A 17289-nucleotide genomic window follows, 5' to 3' on the forward strand; every position below is an offset into this window, starting at 1 on the left:
TTTAAATTTTTATCTTCAATTTATCAAAAAAATTACAGTTCTTTCCTAGTGCAAAGACTGAATTAGTCAATGAACTCCTTTGTGGAACAGACATGTATTAAATAATTGAAGACTTTTATATTTCTGTCTTATATTTTTTAATTTGTGGTTATTGTTTTCTTGGTCATTTGTTTTTTGTGAGGTTGAAAAAAGTTACATCTACACAGAGTCTTTAATGAACATTCAGGTTTTTCACTTATGACATCATTTACATACAAAAAAATAACATGACACAAATATATTGGAATGTAGTATTAGATATTATTCCAATACAAGAAATATTGTGTGATGTTGTACACCTTAAACTTATACAATATGACCATATATATCTCAATAAAGCTGGGGAAAAATTATGTGAATATTAAAGTGAATATGTAGAGAAGATTGATAAACATTAAGGTATTTTAAAATGTTAAAGGATCAAAAACATCTAAAACTGACCCCAAATGAATATTTGCAATTCTAATATGCTATAACTTTAAGTACATTTTACATTAAATTTTAAAAGTTTTATAATGTTATTAAATAGAACAGGAGTCAACAAGCTTTCCCCAGAAAGGACCAAATAGTAAATATTTCAGGCTTTGAGGGCCAGTCTCTATTGCAACTAATGAACTCTGCTTTGTAGTGCAAAAGCAGCCATAGATAATACATAAAAAGTTGTGCATGACTGTGTTCCAATAAAACTTATTTACAAAAATAGGCAATGGGCCAGATTTCATAGTTTGCTGACCCCTGAAATAGAAAATCTGATTCAAAAGCACTTAATTTTAGGGACTTCAATATCTAGCACAAAGCAGGAGACATAAGGAAATGTCTAATGCTTCGTGAATTAATGAATTCATGAACGAGTGGGGAAAATAAAACCTTTGTGTCTGCTTTCCTAATTGAGGCAAAATTCCAAGAAGGCAATCTATGGATTAAGTCTTATTAAGAACTAGGCTTGCAAATTAAACCAATAAAATGAAAGAAAATGTAACAGAGATATAGTAAGGAGAAAGTGAATTTCCAATCGAAAATGACTAACAAAAAATATCTTTATAGTGAGTTCCTACAGTATTTCACATCTCTCCAACTAAACTGTAAACTCCATAGGGGTAAGAAATATGTCTTTATTATTCCTGTAGCACAGTACCTAGGATATAGCAGATGGTCAGTGAACATTTTATTAAGTAAATATGTGAATGCTTTCCATAGCAAAATACGTTTTTTGTTAGTTCCTGAAAAGTAATGACTCTCTACTTCTAATGCAGCCATTTAACTTTAAGATCCTCCTATAAAGTTAAAATGTTCTGTTGTTTTGTATCAGTCACACTGACTCTAAAGATGAATTTCAGCCTGAACTGGAACTTGACCTGTTCTTCAAATAGCATGAATTGAAACAGGTTTACATTTCATCATAAAGCTTTGACTTGGGTGAAGTAAAACAAGTGTACACATCAGGGTTGGATATAAAAACAGAGTTATAATTATTTTCCAAATAAAGAACTGTTTAACTTTATAAATTTAATTATAAATAGATTATAGACTCCAATCAGTTTTTCACCTGAGAGAAGTATACTTAGTTGTTCATGATTTAAAATATCAAGAGTGACCAAAATGCTAATTTCAATATATTTATATATTAATTATTCTTCAAAGCCTGGTATTTGAAAAATACTAGAGGAAATTAATCATTCATAAATATTTATGAATTTTGTCTATGGCTCCAAAAAAAATAAAAAATTAAAACAGTTCAAAACACAGTAACTCCACACAGTGGAAGAAATGAATATTCTTATAAACTACTATATAAATCATACTTTTCCATGATGTATGTGACAAACTATAAACAATTAATTTACTTTGTGTAAGTAAATTTCTCTATATTTTTTAATACAATATTTTCACATTTCCAAACAAAATACTAAGTTTAACAATGATAAAAACAAGAATGTTACTTGCTTTTAGATCAGTTATTGGACATTGACAGACAAAAGCCACAAACAGTTATATACTCAAACAAGACACAGCCTTAACTCGCCATTGTTATAAGCACAATGTTAACATTATGCACAAATGTAAATAGTAAAATATTTCCAATTAATTTGTGGGCAAGCCAAAGGTGTACTGGAGAAAGATACTGCCATTAGAATAGTGCTACGGTTCAAAATTCACTTATAAAAAAATAAATACATATAAAACTATTATATATATATATATACATATATATTACAGTACTTGAAATTGAATGATTCTTCTTTCAAACTATCAAGCCAAGAGGGCCAATGGTCTACTTTAAAAAACATCAGAAGATAAAATATGTGCATCACAATTTATGAAGAGAGGAAATTAAAGTAAAAGGAACATAGAAAAACAAAACGAAACAGAAGGATAAAAATAAGAATACTATCGTACCGATTTCCATGGTCCCCGATGCCATGATACATCATCAGGGCAAGCATGCACATGACATTGTACCACACTAGGTGGCTTGTTTAAGATTTCACAGTTTTGCTCTCGTGACATTTGGCCATTGGGAAATAGACATATTACGAATCGTGATTTTATTCCTCCTCCACATGTTTGTGTACACTAAAAATAAGAAGAAAAATCAAAACTATGTGGCTTCAAAAAGAATATTATATTGCTTTATTCAATGTTGAGTACATAATCAGTATTGCTAGAGTTTAAAGTTATCCTTTCTTATAATCTTATAATTATAAGAAATATATAAGAATATATTTACATTCTTATATAAGAAATATAAGAATCCTTATAATTCTCAACATTTCTTCCTGGGTAAAAAATAAATCAAAGTTTTAGTTCTATAATTTTTTAAAAAAGACAAAATTTTGAGAATTGGTACTGTAATAGGTATTAACTACATAATGTATGGTATCCTATCAAAAGATGGCTGTGTAGCCATGAAAGCTAATAAGGGAGATCAAAATTTATAAACATAGAAAGATGTTCAGTATATATATATTACATGAAAACAGCAGATGGCAAAGTGGCATGTATAGTATGAACCTATTTCTGGAACCCATACAGAACAAAAGTCTGGCAGGAAATGTATCAAATGTTAAAAGTTCTTATCTTTCCACAATTTTTCATTTTATTTGAATTTTCACTATGAGATTTAACTCAGAAATTAAAAAGTTACTTTCATTTTGGAAAATAGTAAAAGTACATTTTAAAGAGGTACTTGCTATTTATTAGCACCTGGTCAGAGTGTATCTTTAAACAATGATTTCCAAACTCCTTATGGAGAGAAAATATGTACTAAAATCATTCAACAAAAATATCTGACTATTAAATTAGGCAGTTTGTTTTATTCATCCAAAGCCAATATAAGTCTTTCTTCTTTCTCATGCATAATATAGGTGGAATTAGTATTCATTATAACCATTTTTAAAACTATCTTCATAATCCCAGTGCCTAAAAGAATGCAAGGACATGAAGAAAGCACTCAATAATTGACAGCTCTCCATTTAAGATTCACCAAATGAATGGTTCAGCCTTCATTTGACATGGATATAAGGATATAAACATGCCTATATATCATTCTAATTGTCTATATCCGTCTAATTTTCTAAGAAATTAAAACAATAATATACTACTTTTAGAGAGGTTTTAGTAGGTCACAGGCCTATTGGCTAGCACAAAGGATTCTGTTAAAAATCTGGAGTATATGTTTCCTATCATGAATGAGTGAGTTATACCATGACACAATGTCTATTAAAAGAACATATTTTTACTGACTCAATTAAAAAAAAATCTTTTCTCTGTAGGACAGTGAAGTAAGATTATCCAACAGTAACAATATGAAGTGCTTAACTTTCAGTCTTGGGAGATGTCATAATCTCCACAAGTTTAGGAGATAGTATGACTTACTTCTCCCCAGCTTCCGTAGCTCCACCGTGGACAAGGCCCCGAATCACAGTGCTTTGATTCTGGGGGTTTGGAGGCTGCATTGCAGTAACTGGCACTTTGTCCATTTTCATCCTGGCAAACCACAGCTCTACGCTGAATACCTCCAGCACAACTGCTAGAGCACTGAAAAGGATGGAACACAGGAACACACAAACTGCAGATTCCATGGCACAAAATTACATCAAAAAAACCCCACAAAAAATCAGTACTTGGACTCAAATTCAAGCTCTCCACGTTAAAGCCCCCCTCATTGGAATAATAATTTGAATCAAGAATATCTGTCAAAAAACACTTGGGTTTTTTTTTTAATACATAATGTGTTTTATTTAACCCAACATAACCAACAGCTGGGTTTTAACTAGGGGTTTCATTAGAATTTGTTGATGGAAAGGTGACGTTTTAAAGCTTGCAAAAGGAAATTCACCCTTGTCCTAAGTGTTAAGTAAAAAGGAATTAAAGTTTTCAGGTCTTACTAAGAAGGAAAAAAACCAAAAGATAATGTTAAGTTACTAAACTTTCACATTGTTTTTCTTTATTTGGTATCTTTACTCTCATATAAAATATGAACCACAGTTGTACCTTTTCTAGTAATCATGATTTTATTCCAGCTTACTGCACTGCTATCAGAGTAATTTCTGGGTTTTTGGGGCTTTTTTCTTCATAAACACTGGTAGTCTTAACACTTAAAAGATTTTCTTTTATTTTTACTATAATAAACTCTGAGATTGTTTTCAAGTGCATTCTTCTGTAATCATAATATCACATTACTGTATAATTCAATAAGAACTCTGGGGATTTGTAATCTGCATCAAAAATTGCTTAATCCTTTTAAGATTTAAACTACTGATCTTCAGAAAAAATTAGCATTAAAAGCATTTGATGTCATTACATACATATCTGTTAAAAGGCCATATAACATAACAAAATTACAGAATTAGTATAACTCAATAAAGAGGGCTTACTGATCCCCATGGTCCTGTTCTCCACTGGTTTCCTCTGATTGATGGATGGACCCCCTGATTTTGATTATCTTCTGGTTTGTGAGTTAATGGAAAATTCCTGCCTGGTAAATGGCTTGGCTGCTCAGAGGAACTCGGAAAGTGGCTGTATGTGGGAGGGCAGGCTGCCAGGTTACATTCTTGTTCTATCACAGGGCGGACTTCAGGGTCACAGTAATTCTCATTAATTGGCTGATGATAGCTGATGCATAAAACTTGTCGAGTTGTTTTTCCATGGCCACAGGAAGCTGAACACTGATCACAAATTCAGCCAATAAACTACATTATCTTAAATAGCAAGTATTATATTTAAATTTTTCATTTCATTTTTTTCACACAAAAATACTTACAGGTGACCAATTCCCTGTTTGCCACTCTCCACAAGGGCTAAAACAGACAGCTATTTCAGCTGGTCGGGGTAAGTGGGCACAATATGATTCATCTGCTATTCCATCGTGAGCATCACGACAGCTTACATAGCGGGCTTGATTCCCTCTTCCACAAGACACAGAGCACTAAAAAAAATTGAATAATACCAAGGAGTTATACAGGACATTTCCACATCCCTTACACTTGGCTGTTTTTCAAATTTCTAAACCTCAAGTTTATTGAAAAAAGTTAAATTATAAATACTATCACCTGGCATCATTTCTGAGTCAAAGACAGGGCAGTGAATATCCCAATGAGTTTAGAAAATAAATTTCACAAATCAGATATTTGTGGTAATGAAACAAAATACTCAGCTTCTAGGAATATTGATTAGTTGATTGCCAAAATTTAAAAAAGAACAGAAAATATTTTATGTAAGAGAATCTTAAGGTATCATTTAAGATAACTTTTGAAGACCTAGGTAACAGAGTAGATAGGCTCTCATAATTAAAATATTCAGAGAATATGTGAAACTTAAAAATATATCTTTCATATATTTTCATATATCTTTCATATATTTAGTATACATTTTCATATATACTAAAGCGAGTATATACTCCAAATAGATTAAAGGCTTCAGTTTAGAAAAACAACATGAATATGTGGTAGTTTAAATAAAGGCTGATAAAAAGCATCACATCTGCTTCTCATAACAACCTGGGACATAAATATTATCATCCCCTGAACTGGTTTGCAAGGCAGAAACAGAGGCACAGATGTAGAGAACAAACGTATGGACACCAAGGGGGTAAAGTGGGGGGGTGGTGGTGGGATGAATTGGGAGATTGGGATTGAAATGTATACGCTAATATGTATAAAATAGATAACTAACAAGAACCTGCTGTAAAATAAAATAAAATAAAATAAAAGTTAAAAAAATAATCAATAAATATTATCATCCCCATTTGGTAGATCAGAAAATAGAGCTAGAAAACTTAAATTTCTTCCCAGAGACACAGAGCTCTTGAAAGGCAGAACAGGATTTAGTCATTAAATTATCTAATTCTAAACCTTATATTCATCAAAATACCTGAGAATGAATGCATACATTAATTTGGCAAATCTGTAGCAACTATTTTGTGGATGTCTGAAAGGCTCCATAGTAGAAACACTGTACCTCTTAAAGGAATTCACTTACTGGGGTCCAAGAACCATATCGCCATTGTGCTATCTTTCCCATGGGAAGGGCTGGTAATGAAGTGGCCCCAATTTTAGGGATAATTGGGCAAGGTGTAACAATACAGTCCTGTTCAAAAGAAAAATGGGTCTCACAAAACATCAATGAATTAATTAACATTCTGCTTTATACTAAATCCTATACTTCATTTCATCCTCCACATATATAAGTAAAGAACATTTGCACTCTAAACTACAAAGAAGCGATGTAAAGGTTTATATTTTTCAAAAGTACAAAATATGGGCTTCCCTGGTGGCGCAGTGGTTGAGAGTCCGCCTGCCGATTCAGGGGATGCGGGTTCGTGTCCCGGTCGCCCCCGTCCGGGAAAATCCCACATGCCGCGGAGCGGCTGGGCCCGTGAGCCATGGCCGCTGAGCCTGCGCATCCGGAGCCTGTGCTCCGCAACAGGAAAGGCCACAGCAGTGAGAGGCCCGCGTACCGCAAAAAAAAAAAAAAAAAAATGTACAAAATATTATCAAGGGCTAGAAGTGGATAGTATGACTCTGAAGGCGAAAGTTTGGATGATTCTGCCTGATGGTTGAAAAGCAGAGTAATAGTCCTTCAAAAATACCACTAAGCTGAAACCTCCTGGATGAACACAGGATGCTCCCTTAGGCAGTATGACACGCTTTAGAGGTTCAGCCTTCTGCAGTTCAAAGGATGGAAATATAAGTTAAATGAGTGATCCAATGGCAGATAAAGAGTAAAAAAAATGCATCAATAAAGCTGGCAAAACCAAGAACAATATACTTTCTGATGCCCACATACCTTTTGTAAAAAATATTTATTTATTTATTTATTTGGCTGTGCCAGGTCTTAGTTGCAGCATGCGGGATCTAGTTCCCTAACCAGGGATCGAACCCAGGCCCCCTGCATTGGGAGCACGGAGCCTTTGCCACTGGACCACCAGGGAAGTCACCCACATACATTTTTAAGGCATAGAAGTTTAAATGGAAAAAATACGTATGGAAATAATTTTAACATATCAATAATCCTCCTGTATCAAACATTTTTGTTTATAATCCACGAAGAGGTGTCATTTACCTGCCTGTCACTTGGGCGACTAGCTCCATGGCACACTCTATCATCTAGCACTGCACTAAGTAGCTCATTGACACATTTCACAGCACGCATCTGGTACCCCTGTCCACACGTGGCTGTGCACTGAAAGAATATAAGCAGATACCAAACACCATTGTTCAAAAATTATATAAACGTAATTTTCTTTGTAAATAGACAGTTAAGAATATACTTTCAGTAGATATTTTTATTAGTCCTTTATACCAGATTCTAGACTTAAAATGAGCAAACTGAATCAACACACATCTTTATTCAAATTTATGGAGATGCTAATAAAATAGTGAAGTTAAAATGGACAATTATTATATCTTTAAAGTTATCATGTAAAAATATCAATAGAAGCCTGATATTTTGGAGGCAGAGTCAATACAGTTTAGAGAAACTAAATACTTTTCAAAATCGACCTGGTGCATGCATGTCATTTAATACGCTAAGTAAATTTCAAAGAGATAAAGGAAGAGCATAGGACAGAGTTAAAGGGCAGATGAGAGAAGGTTTCCCAGCAACTGTGGCAACCTGTGTAGGATAATAAGCTGCCCACCCTCATCCAGCAGATTCCTAGCCGCCTGTTTGGCAAAATTTCCCAACAATGCCTACTCTAAATACATTAAAGATAATAATTTAGACACCGAACATGAAAATGTCTATAGTTTAAATAAAGCTGATGAAAGCATAAAAAATTTTTTATTGAAGTATAGTTGATTTACAACATTATGTTAGTTTCTGGTGTATAGCAAAGTGATTCAGTTATTTATATATATATTCTTTTTCATATTATTTTCCATTACGGTTTATTACAGGATATTGAATATGGTTCCTCGTGAAAACATAAAATTTGTAGCATTTTTCTTAACAAAACTGAATTAAAAAGCAAAGCTAGAATATTTACCACAGCAACATTAGCAGTACTGACAAAATTGTGCAGGTAGGGATTTACATTTCAGGAATCTTTTTCCAAAAAAACACCCAAATTTAGATGCAGCCACTAAAGAGTGAATACACCACAAGTTCTGTGTTATTCTGTAATGATGGATTACAGTAGAAAAACCCTTATCATATACTCACAGAACTCCATGGTCCTACTTGCCAGGAAGCACATGCATGAAGCTCACATGGTCTCAAAGACTCAGGCTTGGTGCTTGGATCACAGAAGCCATCACTCAAGTGATCTTCATTCAGTTGACACCACACCTGCCGCTGCCTTGTTCCTTTTCCACATGTAACAAGACACTGTAAGAATACAACTGACCATTATTTTCAGTATTAGTCAGCACATATACCTACAAAATATATAATGAATGATCAATTTGCATATTCAAATACAGTTGAAAGACCATTCCTAAGGACATTTTCCCTTTACTCCTCAGAAAAATCAGAGATATACACAGGGTAAAATCAGCCATCCCAAACTTCTGCTGCCCAAATCCCAGTGCAACATCCATTTGTTCCAGAAACAAAGGTACAAAACTAACCTTAGAACAAGTGTATATCTCAGCCTACTGTGGACACTATGAAAGTGGTTATAGATTAAACATCAGTATGTCATTGTTGGCCAGATATTGTAAACAGTTAAAGAACGAACCATTTTTAAATGTTTTACTACCTTGATAAAGTTATTTACCACATGATGAAATAAATTGAAATATTTTTTTGAATTATATAGCCTTCGATTGCAAAGCTCTCCTACACAATGTTATAACAGTTCTAAGCCTCATGGGTTTAATGTTACCTCACTCCACTCACTAGTGGCCCAACTGGGACAGGAAAATTCATTGCAATTCTCAGTTGTCACTCGGGGAAGTTCCTGGCATTCTCTGTCAGCAAGACGGTGGCCAAAGTTATTTATACAGTAAGATTCTCGAGACCTCTCCCCTCCTCCACAACTCCTGGAACACTGATTAAAAAAAGAAAAGTGGTGACAAATGGACACAAAATTAAAATTTTAACAAAACTCTAGAGTGACAAATATTTAATTAGAGGTAAAAAAAAAAGGAGCAACTTTTCTTAAGCAATATTTTTCTTTGTACCTGGGACCATTCTGAATAATGCCACCTTGTTAAGACACAGTCACCATGGCAGGGTTCTCGGGTCGGAGGTTTAAGCTGGTCACCACAGTAGTGGTCATCTACTGGAACAGTATGTCCTTTATGAATGGAATACTTCATACAGTGGATGTCCAATGACTTATATCCTTGGCCACAAAGGGATGAACATTCACTTTTGCCAATGATGTGCCACCTTCAAAAAATGATGTTATTACACTTAGGAGGTATGCCAATGAACACAATTTAAAAAATGGATTCACAGAAACTCAGGCATATCATTCATCTTTAAAATTTTGTTGCAATTAATGGACAAGCTACCTAAAAATATTTGATGTATCATTGATTTAGGGATGAAAACTTCTTAGACATCACACAGCCCAAACTTTCATTTTATAGATGAGAAAATGAAGACCAGAGGTGCTGTACATTCAAATGGTATGAACGCCTGACTTGTCAGAAATCTTACTTTTTTCCAAATAAAATCTAATTTGCACTCCAAATACATAAACATGGAGTGTCTGGTTAAAGACGGAAGTAGGGAACCAGCTATACAGGGACTTGGAGGCAGCTTTGGAGGTCCTAGGAACCCACGCCTCCCGCTAGACCTTTGAAAACAACTAGTTGAGATCAAGATTGCTCAGTTACGTAGTAGAAGATTTAAGACTAGAACTGAATATATTTGACTCATCATCAGGGAGTGCCTCCCTATGCAACCTTTATTTGACTGAGGATCAGGGAATATCTGGGAATATGACACATCAATAAAGATAAAGCCTTTACAAGTTGGTAAACTTGGTTTTTGTAAGGCATATCACATTTTCTCATTAACTCAAGTAATCTATTTTTAGACATGTTTCCAGGGAAAACATTTTTTTCCACAAGTAAAATCTGCCAGTTTGAGCCACATTATCTCAATTACAGTCTAGCAATCTCTCAGACAATATGAGTGCACTAGTACAGCAGATAAGAGAATTCATGGAGTTCCTTTCCAACCCACCTGCACCTCAAGGGTTTCACTGTGCTTCACTCTACTGCAATGTAGAGGATGCACCTTGTACAGGCTGTTCTGCCTTTCACTATAGGCCTTCAAATACCACCATAAATATATAAAAATTCTCATCCTTGCTGAGTCAAAGAGGTTCTGGCCATCCCTGAAAGTTGACTGTCACCTGCTACATGGGGGTTATTGCTCTTAGCTTCACTCTAAGACCCATCACAGATAATCAAATAACAAGAATTTTAGAAGAACAAACTTTCTGCCATGATCTAGGATCATGTTCCTAACGTTTAACGGACAAAATACTGATAAGATATAGAAATCAATTTATTGATTAATCCTCAAACTTTAAAAGTTTATTGGTTCATGAGTTCAATGAGAATTATAGGATAGTGCTACAAAATGTATGGTTTCAGATCTTTACACCATAGGTTTTCAGATTAGAGTTTTCCTGTATTTATTTTACAGACAAATTTGATTCGATTTCTTACACAAAATATTGAGGCCTCTATACTGGAACTCAGCAAATACTATGAATAAAAAACTCAAACCAATTGCCGAGTTTCACAATAAGTTAGTGAGTCTAAAGTTTTTTAACCGAAGGGGCAAAGGATAGACATTAATTATATGTCCACCCTGTGAGAGGCACTACACTAGATGCTTACATCTTACCTCACTTACTGATTTTAACCTGGTTACATTATACATTATTTCTCTTTTACTTACCTTAGTTCACAGTCTGTATTGCACCTTTCAGTCACCAACAATGGAAGTGGTAAGTGGTCACATCTTTGATCAGACACTACCATATGATCACTCTTACGTACACAGATAATTTTTCTTCTATGAAGACCTTGGCCAAAGCCAAATGAAAATTTAAAATTAAAGGAAAATTCACATAAGGAGATGTTGCATAATCATTTACTTCTGCTAATAGCCTGAAGGATTAAGCTAAGAAAGCAAAAAAAAAAAAAAAATTCCAACATAGCATACAAATAGGCTAGCATATTGATCTAGTCAGGAATGACTTTCTGCAATAAGCAAGCTGAATCCTGAAACACTGAGGAGTTTGCTTAGTAAAGAGACATAAGGGAAGGTGGGACAGGTGTGGAGTAGAAAGAAATTTATTATAGCTGTATTGAAGTGTTGTTAATAGAGAACTGAGTGGCCAGGGTCAGTGCTGACGATACATGATACAGGATACACAATACATGATACACTACACCCCTGTTCCCCATTATTTGCTTCCCTTTTCCCTGTAACAAAATTACAGTCTCCACTTGCTACAGTGTTACTATAACTTCCTATAGGAGGAGCAGACTTCGCTGCCCATTGACATCAGGCTTATGACAACCACCTGTAAGGGGATGTGACCTATTGCAGTTCCAAGCAGAAGCTCTAAAAGCCACGGTATGCTTCTGCCAACTCTCTTTCCCTTTTCCCTCCGTCTCTAAAACAGCCTTTCCCAGATGGGGCTGATCTTTCAGCCTGGAATCATGAATGAAAAAGGCAGTACGGACAGACTTTAGTTAATAATAATGGATCAATTGTAATAAATGTGCAACACAAACGCAAGATGATAATAATAGGGGAACTGGGGAGAGAGGGTATGGAAGAAGGGGGAATATGAAAATTTTCTGTACTTTCTGTTAACTTTTCTATAAACCTAAAACTTCTTTTTTTTTTTTTTTTGCGGTACGCGGGCCTCTCACTGTTGTGGCCTCTCCCGTTGAGGAGCACAGGCTCTGGATGCGCAGGCTCAGTGGCCATGGCTCACGGGCCCAGCCGCTCCGCGGCATGTGGGATCTTCCCGGACCGGGGCACGAACCCGTGTCCCCTGCATCGGCAGGCGGACTCTCAACCACTGTGCCACCAGGGAAGCCCTAAACCTAAAACTTCTTTAAAAAAATAAAGTCTATTAATTTTTTTTTGAAAAATGACATGGATGCAGATACCAAGCTGGAGAAGAGTCAGAGCCAATTAGCAGCCAACACATAGTATGAGCGAGAAATAAACCTTTGTTGTTCTAAGTCATTGAGATTTGGCGGTTGTTTGTATGGGGCATAACCACAGCAAAAGCAAACTAAGAGAAGCCACAGGGGCCAGAGTAGACTGAACTTTGCACTTTCTGCAATGAGGAGACAGGAATAAGTTTAAGCCATCAGTGCCATGATCAAATTTCTGTTTTATCCAAGTTCAACTGTATACTTTCAGTTAGTTAAACATGAACATGCATTTTTATCTCTGCTCCTTCCTAAATACCATCTGAGGTAACTATAAAGAATTTTGAAAAGGCAAAAACCTGAAGGAACAAAAAGAATAAAGAAGGAAACACAGTAGGCAAGAAAAGGAAATTCTGAATATGAAAAGAAGATGGAAATAACTATTGTAGTAGAGCCAAGGAAGCTGAAATCTAAGGCCGTGGAGGAAGAAAGTAAGAAACAAACCATTCATGCCACAGAATCCAAGCAAAGTCCAGGAGTCAAAAACACCAGGTTCCTCTAAAGAGGTGAATGTGTAAGGGGCAGGCTTGAAAAAATGGAGAAGTGACTGAATACTATTTATGAAGATCGGTCAGACTCCTACCTTCTCATCGAGAGCAGCACTGTCCAATAAAAACATGACGTAAACCATATGTAATTTTACATTGTCTTGTAGTGACATTAAGAAGTAAAAAGATAGAAGTATCCAAATATCCAAATAGGATCATTTCCACCTGATAGCAATGTAAACATTATTGATGATGCATTTTACATTCTTTTTTCATACTAAGTCTACAGAATTCATTGTGCATTTCACACTTACACCACATTTCAATGGGCTAGCCACATGTGGCTAGTGGCTACCATATTGGACAGCAAAGCTCTAGAGAAGGTGAACTTGAGGGCACAGACACAGCAGCTGAGGGAAGTTAGGGAGTTGTACTAAAAAGGGAAGTTGTACTAAAAATAGGGGTATTCAGTAAAAGTCCCATACTGAATGATGAGACCCAGGCCCACTGGGCTCTCCCTCCATTTCCCTCTGGCTCCAAGCCAATTTTTATGGTTTCTCCCATCCCCTAACTGACCATCAGAAGATGGGAGAATTCCTCTCTTGGAAAACTCTTCAGCCCAAGAAAAAAGGTCAAATGACAATGACATTTGGGGCTTCTCCCCCAGTGACACAAGAAAGGGCTACTTAGAGATCCAATTACTCTATAATGAGGGCTGACTTATCTAACCAACACAGGACTTTCAGTTAGTACTTTAGTCTTAAATATGAACAAACAGCAAAGGATCAGCAGACACTTTAGGAAAGTCACTCACACAAAAGAGACCAGAAGAAGCAGAAGCAAAACAGAACTAAGATGAAATAGATGTCAGGGGGCAGAAGAAACTTACAAGACTAAGATTAATACTCTCAAGGACATGGGTATTGCATCCATGAAACAAAAGCAAGCTGTTGAGAGGAAACATTAAGAAAACAAGGTACATTTGGAGAGGAAATTAGGAGATAAGAGGTCAGTCCAGGAGGCTGGATATCCAGACAATACAAATTTTACAAAGATAGAAGAGAAAATTTAACATGAAGAAATTATCAAAGAAATCATGCACAAAACTTCTCAAGTCAAAGAATCTATGTTTCCCTATTGGAATGCATCCTAATTACCTAGGAAAATAGACGAATAAAAAAGCCGCACCGACACACATTGTCTTGATATTCCACACCACCAGAATTAAGGTGGGGAGAAACAAAACTTCCACATCAGGAAGTGTCATATCCAAGCACAGGAAATCAGAAAATGAGCCAGAAAACAAGATTTTCAACATTCTAAAGGAAAATAGTCTAGTTTAGAATTTTATATGAGCCAAGCTATCAATCCAATGCGCGAATAGAATAATGCTATTTTCAGAGAGGAAAAAAAATTTCAAAAACCTGCCTCTCTTTCTCAGGAAAGTACTGACAGATATGTTCCCCGCAATGGAGGAATTAAAAAGAGGAATTCATAGGATTTAGAACACAGGGAATCAAATACATAAAAAAGGGAAAGTGCATGATGACAGCCGTGTAACAGGCCTGAAAAGCAACACGGCCAAGTTAGAGCAGGAGAGAAGAGGGCCACAGGAGCAACAGATGAGGGAAAATAAAGGAAAATTGAAACTGATACATTGAATAATATGCTTCAAAATATTAAGACAAAATTTATAGCACTCACAAAAAGTTGGGGGACTGATCATTTTCAGTACACAGGAAACAAGTAAACAAAACTGAAGAAACTTCACTTTAAAGAAACCCAAAAGTTACACACACACATCAAAGGAGCTATAATCATAGTATATGTTGTGGCAATTGATTTAATAGCTCCTTTCCTCCTGCACACAAGAGAGCTCTCCTGGTTCAGACTTCCAAACTATCTCAAAATGCCTCGTCCCACCTTTCATTTGGATCTTGTTATTTTTTATTTGGTGTGTTCCCCACATTTTAAAATGTTCCTTCACTCAACCGTTACTTAGGTTTCTTCTAGCTCCCCATATCCACTGCCACAGACCAGCTTACCCAGTTATGCTGGAATGCTTGTCCCAGCTCCCCAAACTGAAATTCTCTTCTATAAAGCATAACTAGGGTCTTTCGTCAAAATGAATTCCTCCATCTCCTGTGTTCCTAAAGCTTTGTTCCTACTTACAGCGTTGTCCCAGTCAGCCTGGCATCATCTACTTCAGTCTCCCTCCCCGGAGACACTGCTCAAACAGGAATGCCTGTTTCCACGCTATCATCTGGGCACCCCTGTCCCGACACCACAGGACAAAGTCTGTGCCTTTTTCTGAACGGGATACCACAATTTCTTTGGCACCTTGAGGTCAGTTTGTTAAAATGTCCCGCATGTTTCCATCATCTGTGATCACTGCCTCTGGCCACCTACCTTCTCTCAGCTCTTTTCCATACTGTTCTGATCTGCCTCTCTTCTGACTCACTGCTCCCCTAATTGCCAAAACTTGTCTCTAGTCCCCATAGGAACTACCTTTCCATTCTATACAAACGTCCCTATATCTTCCCGTTTCACCTCCTCAAACTGCTCCCTCCATCTTTCCTGGGGTCTTCTCCGTGCATACCTGTAGCATTGCATTTACCATTTAAAACTAAGATGACCTATGTATGCCTCTGTTTCATCCATATGACTTTAAAGCTTTAATGCAAATTCAGGGTCCTAATAATCCAAAACAAAGTAGCCTCTCAATAAACATTTACTGATTTGCACAAATGTAGCATCACACAACTAGGTATTCGTAATTACAGATTGCCCAAAGACACCAGTCTCTTCATTTGCTTTCTCTACTACAAATTTCGCTGTTTTTCCATCTCCCTCTGTATCCCTTTCAGTTACCCATCCATCAGTACAAACACATTTCCTTGTGGTCAGGGAAGGGAAATAAAAGAATGAGAGAATGTTGACACTCCAACACTAAAAGAGGGAGATGGGTGGCTGGGAAAGTGTGTTGAGGGGAAAGGGCAAGAGGGTGGGTATTTCACTGGGAAACAGAGTCCCAGTTAGAGAACCCTTCTGTGATGGTGAGAAAGAGAACGAGGACGTGATAGGGAAGAAGCAGTGATGGAGAACATTGAAAAGGGTAGAGATAAGGGAGGCTGTTAAGTATAAGAACCAAAGAATAAGTGGGGAGAAAAGCAGGAAGAGAAAAAAGACAGAAAACCTCTGTATGTCTGTGTGGTGTACATGCGTGGATTCCACAGGCAGTCAGACTCAAGAGCACCCCAGATTATACCAGCATGCAGAGCTGAACTTTTGTCTCTTTCATTTAATACCAGTGTACCTTGACACATTTTTGTACAGTCTTGCCATGGTCCATATGGGTCCCACGTGAACAGATCACTCTTCTCTTCCATGGGGATATTGAAGGAATAACGTACATCAGGGTTGTAGAGATTACCCACACATAAAACCTCAATAAAAATACAAAGGAGCATACCATTAATTCATAAAAGATATACTCTTAAAAGATATAATTTTTATGTTTAATAATAAATGCAAAGCACTTAAGCATCATACTTTACTAACATGATCAAAACTGTCTTATTAACAACTACTGAGAATTTACCTGCAAAAGAAGCTCTTCTTCCAGCCGATCAGTACTATTAATTCTTTCAATCGAGTTGTTTGAACCACTGTATTCAAAAATAGCTCCTTGTACGTTGATTTCCTTTTTGGACATACTTACAACAAAATTCCCATTCAAAAGAAAATTCCCTTGAGTGTCTGATAATGCTGTAAAAGGAGAGTACTCATGAAATAGCAAAACCAGTCAATGGTACAGAAGCATTTTTAACTTTTACAATTCACATCCTTTTTTTGAAATTAGAAAATATAAACATAAATTAATATGGAGGAAATAAACTTTATTTTACTGTAAAGTGGTATCTAAGCCATATGCAGGGAAACTTCAGCACATCAGCCAAAGACATGAAAATAAATTCACCCCATAATTTTTCCTTCCGAGAAGGTCATGTTCCACAAGGTGTGCAGCTCTGGGAGAGACACACAAGAAGTGGGAAAACAGAAAGAAGTCATGCACGGGCCTGCAGACAGATCAGCTAAATCAATCCTGGTCATCCATG

At 36.1% G+C, this 17289-nt stretch overlaps 1 protein-coding gene across 1 annotated transcript in view; it reads right to left on the minus strand.

The window, feature by feature from the left end:
• ADAMTS20 (ADAM metallopeptidase with thrombospondin type 1 motif 20) overlaps positions 1 to 17289 on the minus strand; it is a 209463-nt gene that overhangs the window by 85397 nt on the left and 106777 nt on the right. Inside the window, exons 17-28 of the mRNA XM_022572419.3 lie at positions 16773 to 16939; positions 16488 to 16617; positions 11407 to 11533; positions 9666 to 9876; positions 9368 to 9532; positions 8704 to 8868; positions 7603 to 7722; positions 6520 to 6627; positions 5303 to 5467; positions 4917 to 5207; positions 3916 to 4077; positions 2437 to 2613 (exon numbers count right to left, since the gene is read on the minus strand). Of these exons, the coding sequence (XP_022428127.2) occupies positions 2437 to 2613; positions 3916 to 4077; positions 4917 to 5207; positions 5303 to 5467; positions 6520 to 6627; positions 7603 to 7722; positions 8704 to 8868; positions 9368 to 9532; positions 9666 to 9876; positions 11407 to 11533; positions 16488 to 16617; positions 16773 to 16939 (1988 nt within the window). The remainder of the gene's footprint in view (positions 1 to 2436; positions 2614 to 3915; positions 4078 to 4916; positions 5208 to 5302; positions 5468 to 6519; positions 6628 to 7602; positions 7723 to 8703; positions 8869 to 9367; positions 9533 to 9665; positions 9877 to 11406; positions 11534 to 16487; positions 16618 to 16772; positions 16940 to 17289) is intronic.

Source organism: Delphinapterus leucas, chromosome 11 (assembly GCF_059928025.1).
Source record: "Delphinapterus leucas isolate spDelLeu-1000000601 "Yukka" chromosome 11, BTC_Dleu_Yukka2, whole genome shotgun sequence".
NCBI classification, from domain to species: Eukaryota; Metazoa; Chordata; class Mammalia; order Artiodactyla; family Monodontidae; genus Delphinapterus; species Delphinapterus leucas.